The sequence below is a fragment of the Coregonus clupeaformis genome, chromosome 30 (genome assembly GCF_020615455.1).
Source record: "Coregonus clupeaformis isolate EN_2021a chromosome 30, ASM2061545v1, whole genome shotgun sequence".
Lineage (NCBI taxonomy): Eukaryota > Metazoa > Chordata > Actinopteri > Salmoniformes > Salmonidae > Coregonus > Coregonus clupeaformis.
The window spans coordinates 13727877-13745492 of record NC_059221.1 but is presented as its reverse complement, the minus strand read 5'-3'; the positions used below and the strand labels follow the sequence as shown (position 1 = coordinate 13745492).

The 17616-nt window shown below is 43.3% G+C and overlaps 1 protein-coding gene across 3 annotated transcripts in view; it reads left to right on the top strand.

The window, feature by feature from the left end:
* The window catches only part of LOC121545865 (rho guanine nucleotide exchange factor 25), a 125712-nt gene extending 112278 nt beyond the window's left edge, over positions 1-13434 (top strand). For 2 of the 3 annotated variants that reach the window (XM_045209451.1, XM_045209453.1), the window contains 9 exons: positions 4573-4662; positions 5835-5927; positions 6214-6264; positions 6488-6565; positions 6946-7137; positions 8391-8571; positions 9156-9406; positions 9821-9970; positions 10945-13434. In XM_045209451.1, the coding sequence (XP_045065386.1) occupies positions 4573-4662; positions 5835-5927; positions 6214-6264; positions 6488-6565; positions 6946-7137; positions 8391-8571; positions 9156-9406; positions 9821-9970; positions 10945-11076 (1218 nt within the window). In that variant the 3' untranslated portion in view covers positions 11077-13434. The remainder of the gene's footprint in view (positions 1-4572; positions 4663-5834; positions 5928-6213; positions 6265-6487; positions 6566-6945; positions 7138-8390; positions 8572-9155; positions 9407-9820; positions 9971-10944) is intronic. The other variant, XM_045209452.1, reaches the window with a different exon arrangement.
* Positions 13435-17616: the final 4182 nt, after the last annotated feature.

Here is a 17616-nt window from a genome sequence, read left to right as displayed (position 1 = left end):
CTCTCTCAGTCAGCGAAATGCATCTCAGCGTGTCAAATCTTTCTCAAGATATTTTGATGATAGCAAGCTAGAGAGCCTGTCAACATATGCAAAGTACTTCGACTTCATTAGACTAAAGGCTGATCTTGTCAGACTGTACAGTTTGAAAATGGTACGGGACAACTGCAAATCACTCAGACTTTATTGGACTTCATTTAAATGGAGTTCATTTACAAGTAAAGGTAGGCCTAAATGCATTTTATTTGGGGGTTAGGCTACTGTTGAATGAACATGAAAATAGGGTTGCTGTCCATTCAGCACCACAGAGTTAACCTGTAGGGTTTCATACAGTATGAATGGCCCCCGAGGCGCTATCCATTCAGCAGTGCTGAATCCTGGCTGCAGCCTCAGATATCTTTGTATTTGTGAGAGGTATCTTGTATTTGTGAGAGGTATTGACATGTTGAAAGCACTGAGCAGTCTGTTTAAACAACTAGCACACATCTCAGACACCCATGCATACCCCACAAGACATGCCACCAGAGGTCTCTTCACAGTCCCCAAGTCCAGAACACATTATGAGAGGCGCACAGTACTACATAGAGCCATGACTACATGGAACTCTATTCCACATCAGGTAACTGATGCAATCGAATCAGATTTAAAAAAACAGATAAAAATACACCTTATGGAACAGCGGGGACTGTGAAGCAACACAAACATAGGCACAGACACATGCATTCACACGATAACATACGCACTATACACACACGTATACATGGATTTTGTGTTGTAGATATGTGGTAGTGGAGTAGGGGCCTGAGGGCACACACTTAGTGTGTTGTGAAATCTGTTATGAATGTATTGTAATGTTTAAAAAATTGTATAACTGCCTTAATTTTGCCAGACCCCATGAATAGTAGCTGCTGCCTTGGCTAATGGGGATCCATAATAAATACAAATACAAATCTTTATAAAATATTTTACTTTGTAGCTTACTTCCTCATTTTCAGCATGGCCTATACTTTAGTGGCTTTAACATGTATTTAATTTCCTAAAGTGGTCTAGGTGTTTATAGTTTGTATTTACGGACATCATTGTCACGCCCTGACTTATGGAACTCTTGTATGTTGAGATCTATGTTATTATTTCTATGTTTACATTCTAGGTATTGTGTTTCTATGTTTGGCCGGGTGTGATTCCCAATCAGAGGCAGCTGTCGCTCGTTGTCTCTGATTGGGGATCATACTTAAGTAGCCTGTTTGCAATCATTAGTTGTGGGATCTTGTTCCGTGTATAGGCTTGTATTGTGTTTAGCCTGAGGACTTCACGTTTCGTTGTTTTGTTGTTTTGTTGTTTTGTTCGTGTGTTTATTTTGATAAATAAACATGTATGCATTTCACGCTGCACCTTGGTCTGACCCGTCCTTCAACGTCCGTGACAGAAGATCCCACCAAAAATGGACCAAGCAGCAAGCAGACATCCTGGACATGGGAGGAGATCCTGGACGGAAAGGGATCTTGGACATGGGAGGAAATTCAGGCGGGGATGGATCGCCGTCCTTGGGAGGCGACAGTGGAGGCCCAGGTTAGAGAGGAGCAACGGAAACACAAAAGGACTCGGTCAGGAAGAAAGCCCGAGAAGCAGCCCCAAGAAAATGTTTGGGGGGGGGGCACACGGGGTGGTTGGCGGAGCCTGGGTTCAGAGCAGAGCCAACTCCCCGTACTCACGCTAGGAAGCGTGTGACCGTGCAGGCTCCGTGTTATGCGGAGCTACGCACTGTGTCACCAGTGTGCCGGCACAGTCCAGTGCGTCCTGTGCTAGCACCACGCACGTGCCGTGCGAAAATGGGCATCCAGCCAGGACGGGGTGTGCCGGCTCAACGCTCCTGGTCTCCAGTATGCCTCCTCGGTCCAACATATCCTGCGCCGGTTCTACGTACTGTATCGCCAGTGCGCGTGCACAGCCCAGTGCGTCCTGTGCTAACGCCACACACGTACTGTGCGGAAGTGGGCATCCAGCCAGGACGGGTTGTGCCAGCTCTCCGCTCCAGACCTCCAGTCCGCCTCCACAGTCCGGTACGGCCCGTGCCTGCTCCCCGCACCAAGCCAGTGGTGCGTGTTCCCAGTCCAGTACGGCCCGTCCCTGCTCCTCGCACCAAGCCAGTGGTGCGTGTCGCCAGTCCGGTACGGCCCGTGCCTGTTCCTCGCACCAGGCCAGTGGTGCATGTTCCCAGTCCGGTACGGCCCGTGCCTGCTCCCTGCACCAAGCCAGTGGTGCGTGTCGCCAGTCCGGCCCGGCCCGTTCCTGCTCCTCGCACCAGACCAGTGGTGCGTGTGTCCAGTCAGGCAACGGCCCGTGCCCGTTCCACCGGTGCCTGGTCTGGCACCGGTCAGCTGCTCCACTCCGGAGCCAGAGCAGTCCGCTCCACCGGTGCCTGATCCAGCTCCGGTCGGTTGCTCCACTCCGGAGCCAGAGTAGTCCGCTCCACCGGTGCCTAGTCCAGCTCCGGTCAGCAGTTCCACTCCGGAACTTTAAACAATGCACTCTGGCAGCAAGTAAATGCTCAAAACTTAATTCACATCAAGCCCATTCACCTGAACCAGGCACACGCCTCTGTGCAAACCCCTGCTAAGAAAAATAAGCACTTACCAGCACTCTTCCTCTGTAATTCCTGATCCCTCTGCAACAAGCTAGACGAGTTTGAATGGCATCTCAAGGACACTAAATCGGACATAGAAATTGTATCTGAGACATGGTTCCAAAACAACATTTCCCCTGACATGCTTGACGTCACGAACTAGTGCATAGTGGTTAAGGTCAGACCATATCGACCTCCTTTTCCAGAATTGCAATATGTGCTGTGTATTTCCCACCTGACTTACTACATGGTGATATCCTCATCGATCACTTAGTAGAGACTATTGATGCACTACAAGTGAAACACCCTGCCATTGGGTTTTTTTATCAGAGGAGATTTCAACAGGCAGGATGTGGGGAGGCTAATGTAAATGTAATGTAAATGTAATGTAATGTCTATGTAAAAGTCACAGTTTAAAGCAGATGGTTAACCAACCAACAAGAGGAGAAGCAATCCTTGACCTGGTCATTACCAATCGGTCACATTTCTACTGTGTTCCTGCAATCTCGGACCCACTAACCATGAGTGACCATAATGTCATCACTATCCAACCCAAGGAAAGAAAAATCCAGTACACGACAATAAAAAGGAATTGAGGAACAAAATATGTGTAATAATATTTCACATAATAATATTATGTGTGTTTGTGTGTGTGTGTGTTTGCCAATTTCGGTTAATAGCCTATGTCACTCTGGTTGTTGGAGGTATCTGTTGTATGGTGAACTTGGGCTTCATCAAGGTTTATTTGTGAGAAAATCTTGCTTTGATAATAGCCAGTGTCTACCCAACCACCGAGCTCACCACACGTCACTGCTCCTACGAAATAAGCCCTCTGTCTTTAAGAAAGCCTTGAAGTCTGTGGTAATAGCTGTCCTCATTTTCCAAAAGCCTCTTTCTTAGGAACGTCTGAGAACAGCGTAGGATTTCAGATGTGTTGATTGATGCAGAAGCAGTCGTGTTTATCATCCAGTTTATCATTATGAACCAGAATTGTTCAATTGTCTACTCTCAATACGCTTTCAAAAACAAAACAATTTGTGCAATTACTTAATGATTAAATTAGCAGGAGTAAATTCCAAGGCTGCCATCGCAGTACTATGGCAACAACGTGCCTTACACACACACACACACATTTATACATGCACAAACACACCATCATGTACACACATACATAAGCATGCGCACACACACGTCCTGTATGCATGCGCAAACACATGCACGCACCCACGCACGCCCCCCATCCGCTGCAGTGGTTATTCATGACAGCCCCGGGCCCATAGACAGCCTATTCAGGTGCTGGTCTGGTCCCTAGGCTATAGAGCTCCAGATTAGTTGCTAGGTCAAAGGTAGAGCCAGGCTGCTCTGCTGTACAACGCCCTGGTTACATGGATGATAACTGGACAGCATTGTGGGTAAATTATATATAACCTGCTGCTCATTTACACGTAACTCCATTCCCCCTCTCAGACTGATGCACGCATGCACACAACACACCTATTACTACTGCTAGTTCTGCTGCTCTCTGCTGTCTGACAATTACTCACACTAAACTCACCATAGGGAGAAAGAGAGAGAGAGAGAGAGAGAGAGAGAGAGAGAGAGAGAGAGAGAGAGAGAGAGACTGTTTGCTTTCTCTAATGTTTTGTAGCTTCCTTGTTTTGCAACCCTCTCATGGATTGAGTCATGAACCTCTTACAACACAATATGTTCAATAGTTTATATTTTGAATGATAAGTTCCATCTGTTCATAACAGTTGTGGATAGTGTTATGTACAGTATTTTCTGACATTATAAATTGCTACAAGGTGAATGTGTCTGTTTGATTTTATATTGCAGGAGGTGTTTTCAGTAGTTATGTAGTCCTATTTTGAATCTAAAGCAGTTATGGATAGTGTTGTATATTTTATGACATGGTAAATTGATACAGGGTGCTTTCACTGTTTGTATTACAGGAGAGGCGTCTCCATATGTACGTGGTGTATTGTCAGAACAAACCCAAGTCAGAGCACATCGTCTCTGAGTACATTGAGACTTACTTTGAGGTGAGTATCTCTTAGTCCATCATCGATCTCTGTTATCTAACTGTAACTCTCATTTGAAAAAGCAATTACATTTCTGCAGACTCCCTTGTGGTAATGTTATTTCCTATTGATGTGATTGTGGGAATGTCAGGTTTGGTCACGTTGATTGGTGGTTGTAGGAATGTAATTTTATGTCACATTGATAGGCTATGGGAATAATGCTATGCCTTGTTGATATATGGTTAGGTGAAGGTAATATTATGTCATATTGATGGGGGGTAGTGGTAATGTGTCTGTATGTCACATTAAGTCATAGTGATGATACAGTATATGGCTGAAGTAATGCCTCTGTGTGTATCTCAATCCCGTGTCTTGGATTGGAACCGGTGCTATGGTCAGATGACATGAAAATAGAGCTCTTTGGCCACCACACCAGTGGTGGGTTGAAAAGCAGAAGCATATGCAGAAAAGTACCTCACACCTACTGTAAAAAATGGTGGTGGTTCTTTGATGTTATGGGGCTATTTTGCTTCCACTGGTCCTGGTCAACGGCATCATGAACTTTACCCAGTCCCAGGACCCTTTAGCCAAAACCTGATTGCCTTTGCCAGGAGGCTGAAACTTGGCCACAAGTGGAGCTTCCAGCAAGACAATAACCCCAAGCACACATAAAAATCCACAAAGAAATGGTTAATTGATCACAAAATCAACATTTTGCAATGACCATCTCAGTCTCCGGGTTTGAGCCCCATTGAAAACCTGTGGTTTGAATTGAAGAGGGCAGTCCATAAGCGCAGACGAAGGATATCAAGGATCTGGAAAGATTCTGTATGGAGGAATGGTCTAAGATCCCTCCCAATGTGTAAAACATTTTAGAAAAAGGCTCAGTGTCGTTATCCTTGCAAGGTGAGGTATTGAAATGTATTGGAAACAGGGGTGCCAATACTTTTGACCCCTATCATTTTTAGCAAAAAATGTATTACTTGTTAAACAAAATATCCTTGTTTTTTTCAATTGTATCAGTACAAAAGAATATTCTATAAATTTCTATTTTGTTTTGCATACAATATAGCTAAATATTTGTTTTATTTATATTAGACAGTCTTTTTTGCTCATCTTAATCAAGGGTGCCAATAATTTTGGACCTGAGTGTATATGGTCATGGGAATGACTGTATGTGTTGGCCCTATCAGGAGCTGAGGCAACATCTGGGTCACAGGCTACAGCTGAACGACCTGCTGATCAAACCAGTCCAGAGGATCATGAAGTACCAGCTGCTGCTCAAGGTGACACACACAAACACACACGCACGCACGCACGCGCGCACACACACCACACACAGACGGAAACGGAAACCTGCACTACGATAAGGTCTAATTCAATGTGGAAATGTACATAAAAGATGAGTGGCTATTTGAACAAGGTCATAAACATCTACCTAGTGCCAACCTTGTGCCTGTTGTACCTCTGGTATTCAAACTAATAAAGCATCTTCCAGATATCTTCACCTTACAAAAGATTGACTAGTAAACTTGGAATGCTCCTGACTCCATGCTGTGTTTATGTGAACAGGACTTCCTCAAGTATTACACCAAAGCTGGGATAGACACAGAAGAGCTGGAGGTGGGTGTTCTTCTGATACAGCTCATGCTGTTATTACCCTGTATCTACCATTCATCTACTATATAGGTTATCTAGGAATAGGTGACTAGAGCAAGTGTGAGGCTGTACGCGGTCTCTGTGTTATTTTGTTGAGTTGAAGGGTTCTCTCTAGTCAACCAACCTGTATTCAGCATTTGGTTGCTTTAAGGAACTCTCATTCTCTCTCTCTCCTTCACCATCACAGAAAGCGGTAGAGGTGATGTGCTTTGTGCCCAAACGCTGCAATGACATGATGAACGTGGGACGTCTGCAGGGCTTCGAGGTAAGGCACTGCACTTAGGTCTCTCTCTTTCAAATACTCCACATTCACAGTTCTCACACAAGTCATCTATTGTACTGTAAGCCAGTGTTTCCCAAACCTCTCCTCGAGGAACCCCAGGCCCAGCCAGTCGATTTATTTGATGTATTCCAGAACTAGCAGTGTTGGTTCAACTAATGAAGGGCTTAATGATTAGGTGACAATTTGAATCAGGTCTGCTAGTTTTGGAAAACATCGACTAAGTGGACTGGCTGGGTGCTCAAGGAGAGGTTTGCAAAACACTGCTGCAAGCCATAAGTAAGCCATGTAATAAACCCCTATTCTCTTTTCACCCTGTGTCTCTTCCCTCCATCTCTCCCTCCATCTGTCTCTTTCATCTCCAGGGTAAGATCACGGCACAGGGGAAGCTGCTCCAGCAAGACACTTTCACGGTGGCGGAACAGGACAGCAGCTTCCTGTCCCGAGCCAAGGAGAGGCGGGTCTTCCTGTTTGAACAGCTGGTCATCTTCAGCGAGCCAATCGACAGGAAGAAAGGATTCTCACTTCCTGGTTACACCTTCAAGAGCAGCATCAAGGTAGGTCTCTCTTCTTTTCTGATTTTTTCTCTTCTCTTCTGTAATTTCAGATTACATTGAATGCAGAAATGTTATAGGCTTTTTACCATAAGGAATCTAAACAAATTTGACTGTTACATAACTTATTTCAGTCCCAGATAATGAATTGCATAACCGATGTCAACAAACATAATGTTTGTCCAAATCGAACGTTGTGTACAAGTTCTTGAGTGTTCTTGGAAGCCTTAAAAGCATCTGTGTCTGTTCTGTTGGTGAGGTATTTAACGACCCACACTCCAGCATGTCTTCCTCCTTCCACCAGATGGTAGTCAGATGTGATCTGTTCCAGGTGGATGGAACGTTACAGAAACGTTCATTTGGACAAGCTTGTTGAGTAAAATGACAAATTAATGTATGCTCAAAGCAACCCAAAACCACACCCATCATTATCGTTTTCCCAGCATGCTGTCTTGCAGGTTGTTTTCAGAATTGTTTGTTTCAATACCTGTGTTTTTGCATGGCTACAGTAATGAAAAGCATTGAATACAACAACCATGTCTCTGTCGCTAACAAATACAGTCATGGGTGGTAACTACAATTCACTCGAAAGGCAAGGCCCTCTGGGAAATATGCAAATAAGGTAGAATAAATTCTCAAGTTAAATTGCATGTTCACTCAACCTAAAATTCAAAGTTGAGTGAACATACAATTCAACTTGAGAATTTATGTTGGTTCAGCTACACTCTTAGAAAAAAAGGGTGCTATCTAGAACTAAAAAGGGTTAATCGGCTGTCCTCATAAGAGAACCCTTTGAATAACCCCTTTTGGTTCCAGGTAGAACCTTTTGGTTCCAAGTAGAACCCTTTTGGGTTCCATGTAGAACCCTTTCCACAGAGGGTTCTACATGGAACCCAAGAGTTCTACCTGGAACCAAAAAGGGTTCTCCGATGGGGACAGTCGCAGAACCCTTTTGGAACCCTTTTTTCCAAGAGTGTATATGCCCACATTTTTTGCAAACTCACAATCTTATTGCAGCTGGTTGCCTTAAAATTGTACGTTGAATCAACATCTTCTTCTTTTTTACAGTGCAGGGTTGCTTTTCTAAAATGTGTAGGTTTCCCAGAAGTCCTGGTTGGAGAATTTAGAATTGCCTGCTTATTCCGTTCTCATTCTGGGAATCTTACAACCGGCATTTATGGAAAATTGTGACATTTTGGGAAAGTTGCAACCCGGAATTATGCAACCCTACTGAATACACCTGTGCTGTGTTCCAGGTGAGCAGTCTGGGGGTGGAGGCTCCGGTGGAGGGGGAGGCGGGCCGTTTGGTGCTGACCTCACGGGGGGCTGATGGGAGTGTGGTGAGATATGTGCTGCAGGCTGCCTCCCCAGAGGTCTGCAGGGCCTGGGTCAACGATGTGGGACAGATCCTGGAGACCCAGAGGAACTTCCTCAACGGTAGGATGGAAGATATACTGATAGAAAAACACAACCGCTTTACTTTCAGGATTCATATTTAACCCCATGCTGCCAACTTCCTCAATGGTAGGACAGGAGACACAGACAGACAAAACCTACACAGTAAACACCCACTTACCTTTACTCATGTCTGGCCTTTCCCACTGTTTCCCGGACGCCGAAGACATGGATGTCGATTAAGGCAGCCCTCCGCACCTCTCTGATTCAGAGGTTGGGTTAAATGCGGAAGATACATTTCAGTTGAATGCATTCAGTTGTACTAGGTATCCCCCTTTACCTTTCCATTCCCTTTCAACTTCCTCAACGGTACAATTGGAGACATACTGATGGCAAAACACAACATCCAGGAATCTTTACTAGTCACCTGTCTTACGTTTGGCCTAATGCAATGTGAGCACTGAGCAGTAATGTTATCCAAAAATCAGTTCAGTACCAAGTCGACTTACACAAACAATAAAACTACAAAGACAAATGCAAAATATTTTGACAGACATTGGGTTTCAAAATGAAATGTTGCCTGGTCTAAATCCTCTCTCTCTGTCTTGTACCATTCATTCATCCAGCCCTCCAGTCTCCCATCGAGTACCAGCGGAGGGAGAGTACCAACAAGTCCAACAGCCTGGGCCGGAGCATGAGAGCCCCCCTGTCTGCGGCCCCCGGCCCCCTGCGCCCCCACTCCTCAGCCTCCATCGACCGCCAGCGCCTGCCCTGGCTCCGGTCCTACAACACCTCCCTCCCCACCCTCTACCTGCCCAGCCAGGGGGGTCAGGGAACGGGCCTCCAGGGCTCCGCTGAGACACACACACCCCAGGAGGTAAGGTCATACTGTATATACACATAGACTACACACACACACACATACTGCCGGAGGTAAGGGGCCCAGTCACACACACCTCAGTGACCTGCAGCAGCCAGGGGCCAAACACTGTGCTTCTGTTTGACCACAAACAACGAGACACTGCCGTCCCCGTTTAGCTCGCTGGACTGGAATGGGCTCCAGCCAAGCCTGACCGAGTGTACACATCCACCCCTTAGGCTACATTTGACCACAGCATCCACTCTATAGACCACATGTCTGGATCAGGAATCCTTCAATTAAATCCTAATCTGAAATAATCTGAGATCTCATGAGAAACTTTTTTCATGCAACAATAAAGAAAAACAATAATCTGTTGACTATCAGCTCTCAGTATCTAATGTTTGTTGTGTTGTGTCTGTGTGTTTGCAGTCTCCTCTGGTCAGTAGGAACAACCAGACAACAGTCTTGCCATCTCACGTCCAGCTGGCTTTCACTGACCAGTCTGGTCTGTCTCACTACTCCCAGACCCAGACCCCACTGCAGTGCCAAGAAGTGTCCAATGGGCTGCATAACACACAGGTATATGCACGTACATGCACAAACACTCACACTCATGTGCACACAGCACACAGCACAGAAATAAACACATGCAAGGATACAAACTTTTCTTAGAAACCTATTCCCCTTCTCCATTATGGGAAAGCATGCATGCTGAAATATAATTACATGATTTACATATCAGTACATTTCAATCTGCTCTCTAGGTTTATTGTATGATTTATAGACATGATTTATCACCCATGTTAACAATATGAATATGAAAACAAACCAGGAGAAACTGCTGGGGGACCAGCCATCCAGACAGCAAATGAATCTGTGGGTTTGCACAACCAAAGAATTTCTGCACAAACGGTCAGAAACCGTCTGAATCCCGGTTTCAACTGTACCGAGCAGATGTCAGACAGTGTGTATGATGTCATGTGGGCGAGCGGTTTGCTGATGTCAATGTTGTGAACAGAGTGCCCCAGCCCCATGGTGTCAGTGGGGTTATGGTATACGCAGGCATAAGCTACGGACAACGAACACAATTGCATTTTATCGATGGCAATTTGAGTGCCCCAGCCCCATGGTGTCAGTGGGGTTATGGTATACGCAGGCATAAGCTACGGACAACGAACACAATTGCATTTTATCGATGGCAATTTGAATGCACAGAGATACCGTGACGAGATCCTGAGGCCCGTCGTCGTGCCATTGTTCTGCCGTTATCACCAATAATGCATGGCCCCGTGTCGCAAGGACCTTTTTGTTCAGTGCAGTAGCTCATTTGCAAAACATCTTTATTCGTTAACGTTTCGCCTAAATTCCCCTAAAAAAATATCTTCTGACATCTGAGATTTCTCCCCGAGTTATACACAATGGCTATAGTGAGGCATATGCCTCTCTTCTGACAAACAACAGTGAATTGGTACTAGCTATTTAGGCTATATTTCATTGAATCTATCTATGAAGTTGTAAACATATTTGAATCTGTGTCTCCTCCTCTCCCCCAGCAGACAGCAGGAGAGGGCTGCAGTACCAGGGGCCTGCCTGGTGAGGCTGGACCTCCTCCTGTATCTGTCTCTGGTCCATTGGCTGGCAAGCGCTCCAGCAACCTGGCCCAGCTCAATGAAGATGACCTATGAACCCTGACCCCTAGGAGGAAGGAGGGTCACGGACCGCCACAGCTACAGAGAGAAGCAGGAGGACCTCATCTAGGCCTACCATATGTTGATGCTATTGTAACTTAAGGGTCCTTTTGAAGGTGGATGGGTGCTTCTGTAAGGAGCAAGCACTAGATGGAGACTGCTTTTCCAGGCTGTTACAGCTGCTTTTTCAGACTGTTACCGGGCGGTTCACCGACATTCTGAGAAAAATAAACCATGATTCTAATGGAATATACAGTATGCGCCGTTCATCTGATTTTTTGAGCGATGTGATTTGAGGTTGAAGACGTGCCTCTAAGTGGCACCACTAATGTGTAGCACCCAGCTAGATGTTGCAGTGGCTGAGGTTATGAAGAATACTTAATGGACATCAGGTATTATGGTGACTTTGCTTGTTTTATTATGGTGACTTTGCTTGTTTTATTTTTCATTTTTGAGAATTTCTACACAGTATCTATTGTACTGTCTATCTGAGGGCCGTAGGATTTGTTAAAAGGAAGAAAAGAAATGTCCATTCCTGATTGAGGAGGTCACTGGAGAAGTGTGAGTGAGTGCCCGTGCTGCATGCGTTTGTGTGTACGTATGTGAGTAAAATGCGTCCGTGTGTGTGTGTGTAAATATGTGCGTAAATTGAGTGTGTTTGTGTGTGTGTGTGTGTGTGTGTGTGCAGGATTGGCGGCTGCTCTTCTTGTAAACATGCTGATAAAAGCATGTGGAGTGATCGTGGACCTACTTTTCTTTCTACTTTCGTTCTACTTTTCTCTCACCCTGCTGGATTCTTACGAGGCCCCTTTATAAAAGACAGCTATTTCTATTTTCAGGCAATGTTTAAACATTAAGTCATTCCTCCACTGAACGTAGTCTACAGTGCGATATCTTGCTGTAGACACTGAGGAGAGAGGAGGGCATAACAGCAAATACATTTGTTCTGTATATATGTAGAACATTGGATTCATCTCTCATAGGACATATTTTTTCTGCTCCTACCGCAGTATTTCAAAAGGATGAGAATGAGAGAACTCTCCCATGTTCTCTTATTCTGTTTGACCGAAGTTGGCGCTTGTTTGATCTGGAGATTCCAGACTAAAAATGGGCGAGGGAGCCCCCTGGAGGCACTCTGCAGGCATGACGTCACTCTAGTGTCACTTCAGACTTAATGGTCTTCCCTTGATTCCTTGTGTTCTCTGCTCCCATCCTTTCTCTGTCTATTTCTCTAAAAGTCAGAGGGAAGTCAGGACAGGATTATATTTGGAGAGAAGATACGGGGAGAGGACGGGGGGAGAGGACACAAGGAATCGAGGAAAGACTATTGAGATGTGGCCAGAGTAATGGCCATGCCATAGCCAGTCTGACGGGAATGCTTGGGGACGGAGACCGACTGATATTTCAAACATATGTTTTCTTGACAACAGGAGACATGAAGGGGTTGTATTGTAATGTGGTAAGGTGTCACACAGTCTGTCAATGAAGTCCAATGATGATGTGCCACAGCCTTCTGCTGTATTCAATGATCTCTACTGGCTTTTTCTACTCCAGCACAATACTACACACCATACACCTGGCTCAGGCTTACATCTCTGGTTCTTAGATAAAGGATAGCAGTTTAGAGACTGTTAACTACTTGGGTTGTTGTATCAGTTGACAATATTGATGTAAAGTGCTGCATCTGCATGCTCTGTACACATCAAAGTGAGACTTTTGCCAAAGGCAGGTGCTTTTAGAACTTCAAATACTTCCGTTCATATTGCTACTATAATATATTACCAACTGTTGTTTTTTACACATCAAATCAAATAAATGTAGTTGTGATTTGTTTATTTCAATGCCCAACCTTTCATCTTCTGAATCAAAGGAAATTACTGTAAAAAGAGAAGAGAAAGGAGAGATTATTCAGCTCTAGGTGAATTCTTCTCTATGACCAGTAGAGGTCAGTGTAAGGCTTTCACATACAGATAGCAGTCTGATTAGAGATTAGACTGCTGCATCAAACAAAGATCAATGTATTCGAGTTCCAATGACCCCTCTAGCTAAATCTGCTTGAAATATAAGCCCTGAGAAAATTACAGTGAATGTTTGAATTCAGAACATAAAAGTTTGGTCCAAAACTCCATCTCAACTCCCCAGTGCTCGTGGACTAAGGGGTGCCGTTTGTAAAATTGTACAGTCGTATTTCGGTGGCTTATTGCTCCGGCATTTTGTGCATGTTACTTAAATATGAAGGAATACCATTACAGAAATGAAGATACACTAAATGAAATAGCAGGAAAAGGGGTTATAATGATGCCATGTTTGACTGAATAGAATCGGTTGTATTATATCAAATAAAAAGTATTTTGAATTAAGAATTGTCTATTTTATGTCATTTCTGAAGGTATATCCCTCTAACATTGAGATGATCTGAATATACAGTACCAGTCAAAGGTTTGGACACACCTACTCATTCAAGGGTTTTTCTTTAATTTTACTATTTTCTACATTGTAGAATAATAGTGAAGACATCCAAACTATGAAATTATTATTATTATTATTATTATTATTATGAAATAACACATATGGAATCATGTAGTAACCAAAAAAGTGTTAAACAAATCAGTGCTGCGGTCCAACTCATCCCAAACCATCGCAATTGGGTTGAGGTCGGGTGATTGTGGAGGCCAGGTCATCTGATGCAGCACTCCATCACTCTCCTTCTTGGTCAAATAGTCCTTACACAGCCTGGAGGTGTGTTGGGTCATTGTCCTTTTGAAAAACAAATGATAGTCTAAATTCTAAATAAATAACCGACAGTGTCACCAGCAAAGCACCCCTACACCATCACACCTCCTCCTCCATGCTTCATGGTGGGAACCACACATGTGGAGATCATCCGTTCACCTACTCTGCGTCTCACAAAGACACGGCGGTTGGAACCAAACATTTCCAATTTGGACTCACCAGACCAAAGGACAGATTTCTACCGGTCCAATGTCCATTGCTTGTGTTTCTTGGCCCAAGCAAGTCTCCTCTTCTTATTGGTGTCCTTTAGTAGTGGTTTCTTTGCAGCAATTCAACCATGAAGGTCTGATTCACACAGTCTCCTCTGAACAGTTGATGTTGAGATGTGTATGTTACTTGAACTCTGTGAAGCATTTATTTGGGCTGCAATTTCTGAGGCTGGTAACTCTAATGAACTTATCCTCTGCAGCAAAGGTAACTCTGGACCTTCATGTCTTAAAGTAACAATGGACTGTTGTTTCTCTTTGCTTATTTGAGCTGTTCTTGCCATAATATGGACTTGGTCTTTTACCAAATAGGGCTATCTTCTGTATACCCCCCTTACCTTGTCACAACACAACTGATTGGCTCAAACGCATTAAGAAGGAAAGAAATTCCACAAATGAACGTTTAACAAGGCACACTTGTTAATTGAAATACATTCCAGGTGACTACCTCATGAAGCTGTTTGAGAGAATGCCAAGAGTGTGCAAAGCTGTCATCAAGGCAAAGGTTGGCTACTTAGAAGAATCTAAAATCTAAAATATATTTTGATTTGTTTAACACTTTTTTGGTTACTACATGGTTCCATATGTGTTATTTCATAGTTTTGATGTCTTCAATATTATTCTACAATGTAGAAAATAGTAAAAATAAAGAAAAACCCTTGAATTAGTAGGTGTGTCTAAACATTTGACTGGTACTGTATATATCATGGAAATATATCAGGAGTATTAATACATGGGAATAATAACCGAATCAGATGTATATTATAAAAAATAATAAAAAAAATTACCTTTATTTAACCAGGTAAGCCAGTTGAGAACAAGTTCTCATTTACAACTGCGACCTGGCCAAGATAAAGCAAAGCAAACCCTTATTTTACCAGGTAAGTTGACTGAGACCACATTCTCATTTACACCAACGACCTGGGGAATAGTTACAGGGGATGATTAGGTGGCCATGATGGAATGAGAGCCAGATTGGGAATTTAGCCAGGACACCAGGGTATATATCCCACAGGATCTCTGAAATTAAATTTGAACAATTAGAGGACCCTGTCACTATCAGCTTGTCTCTTTATTCTAATCTGAAAATGAACCATAAAAGGGAAAATGACCTAGCCCTGCTCATACACACAGAAATAGCAAGGAGGAATTTCACACGTTTTTTATTCTAGTGCCACACACCCCAGCTTAAACTAAAGAAAGTTCCCTTCAAACAGCCCCTGAAGACAAATGCTGCTTTTAGACTGGAACAACAGTGTTACACTAGTGTATACACCCTTATGTTATACTAGGGATATTGTGTTTCCATATCTAGGGCTGACAGTGAGGACTTAAGAAAGGCATAATCAACAACCTCTGCATAATCAAAACAGTTGCTTTGTGAGAAGGTGTTAAAGTTCACTGTTAGCCATTGTAATGTAAATGGCTGCTGAAACGTACCAGCGACCTGGCTTTGGTAAGAACAGATCCACTGGAGCCTTGGCCCACTGAGACACGGCCCACGTAGATGGAAACAGAAAAGTCTGAGCCTTTTTGGGTAAAACACTGGGGCAAATCCTGTATGGAAACACGCAAAAGAGATAACCCCTGGATAAGCAGGGCCACCTGAAATCTGATATTCAGAATAAACGGTCATCCTAGTCCTGAGCTGTAAAGTAGAGCAGGGCTGGTCCTGATCGTAACATGCCTGGGATATATATATATATATATATATTTTTTTTTTGCAGACACTCTTATCCAGAGCGACTTACAAGAGCAATTAGGGTTAAGTGCCTTGCAATTAGGGTTAAGTGCCTTTCACCTAGTCGGCTCGGGGATTAGAACCAGCGACCTTTCGGTTACTGGCACAACGCTCTTAACCACTAAGCTACCTGCCGCCCCGGCAAGGGGGGAGAGGGGGTGAGGCTGGGGGAGAGAGGGGGGTATAAAGGGTATTAACTTTCAGGGGGCCAAATCAATGGGAGTTCCTATCACCAAGGGGGGTAGTTAGTTGGTTAGTTCCCCTGAGAATAAAAGGTCACCCTAGGCAGTACAAATACCCACATGTATATATTACCTCAATTACCTCGACTAATCTGTGCCCCCACACATTGACTCTGTACCGGTACCACTGTATATAGCCTTGCTACTGTTATTCTACTGCTGTTCTATAATTATTTATTTTTCTTCCTCTTTTTTTTCCTAATCTATTTTTTACTTAACAGTTATTTTTCTTAAAACTGCTTTGTTAGTTAAGTGCTTGTAAGTAAGCATTTCACTGTAAGGTCTACACCTGTTGTATTCGGCGCATGTGACAAATAAAATGTGATTTTATTTTATTTAAATCAGGTCTGAACGTAACACAACTGTGATATATAGGAACGGGGGGGGGGGGGGGACCTGGAAGAGAGACGCATGAGAGAGGTATTCACTTTCAAAATCAAAGGGCTTTCCTGTCACCACTGCGGGGGTCTGAGCAACAGGGGTCCCATTCACGGGAGAGTCCTGTCGAGTGGAGGGCCATTGCATCTGTTGTCTCAATCTCCTCCACTCAGAGAAAGAAAACAGCCATTAAAGCCACATGACTGTGAACTTGATTGCAGAAGGCGAGACAACTACGCCCCCAAACTGCCCCGTCCCCCCCCAAACAGCCCGCGTCCCCAGTCAATGGTGGTCTCTCTGTGTTTACTTTGAGGTGTGAAATCTTTGAACATCCCCTCTACTGCTCAAGAGGTGTTTCCTTCACACTTCAATGATACAATGACCCACCCTTTGTATTCTCAATGAATACAAACAAATTACATTTGAATGAAATGTTAGATATTTTGGTTGACTAGAATGCCATTCACTGTATTAGGTGGAAGTATTAGGTGGAAGCATGCATAAAACACATTTGAGTCTCACACTATCACTCTGAGAAAATAACATATAACATTGAAAATTGATTTGTTTTAACAAGGAATTTCCGTTTATTAAAATGTACATGCAGTCTTAACTTCAATTAAGTGAAATTGATACATTATTTACAAAGTCTTCCAACACATTTTGGTTTCTACACATAGGAATGGCAATTCACATTCTGATTAGATAACAATATTCAATTTCAACAACAGATGAAACTGAGTTAAAGGGGTTTATATATCCATTAATAAAACATTATAACACTGATCCCACAATCAACCGTCAGATCAATATATACATTTGGCCAAACAGCAAATGTCTTAAATCAAACGATATGTGGCATACTTATTTCAGATACATTTTCTTCCTTATGTAATTCACATTTTATTAACAAAAACGTTTCTGAATTCCAGATTCTAAAAGGTGAAACATGCAGAAAGTGGATTATTTGCATGTTACATAAATTTGCTGAATTATTTATATTTAAATATTACAAATTAAATCTAAATTAAATTAAGAACTTGGAATTCTTATTTATTATTACCATTTATTTAAGTTGCTATACCAATTCACTTTACTTTACTCACTATACAACTTAAAAACAGTCTTCATTTGGAAAAATCATACTGTATATTCTATTATGTACATACTTCTCATA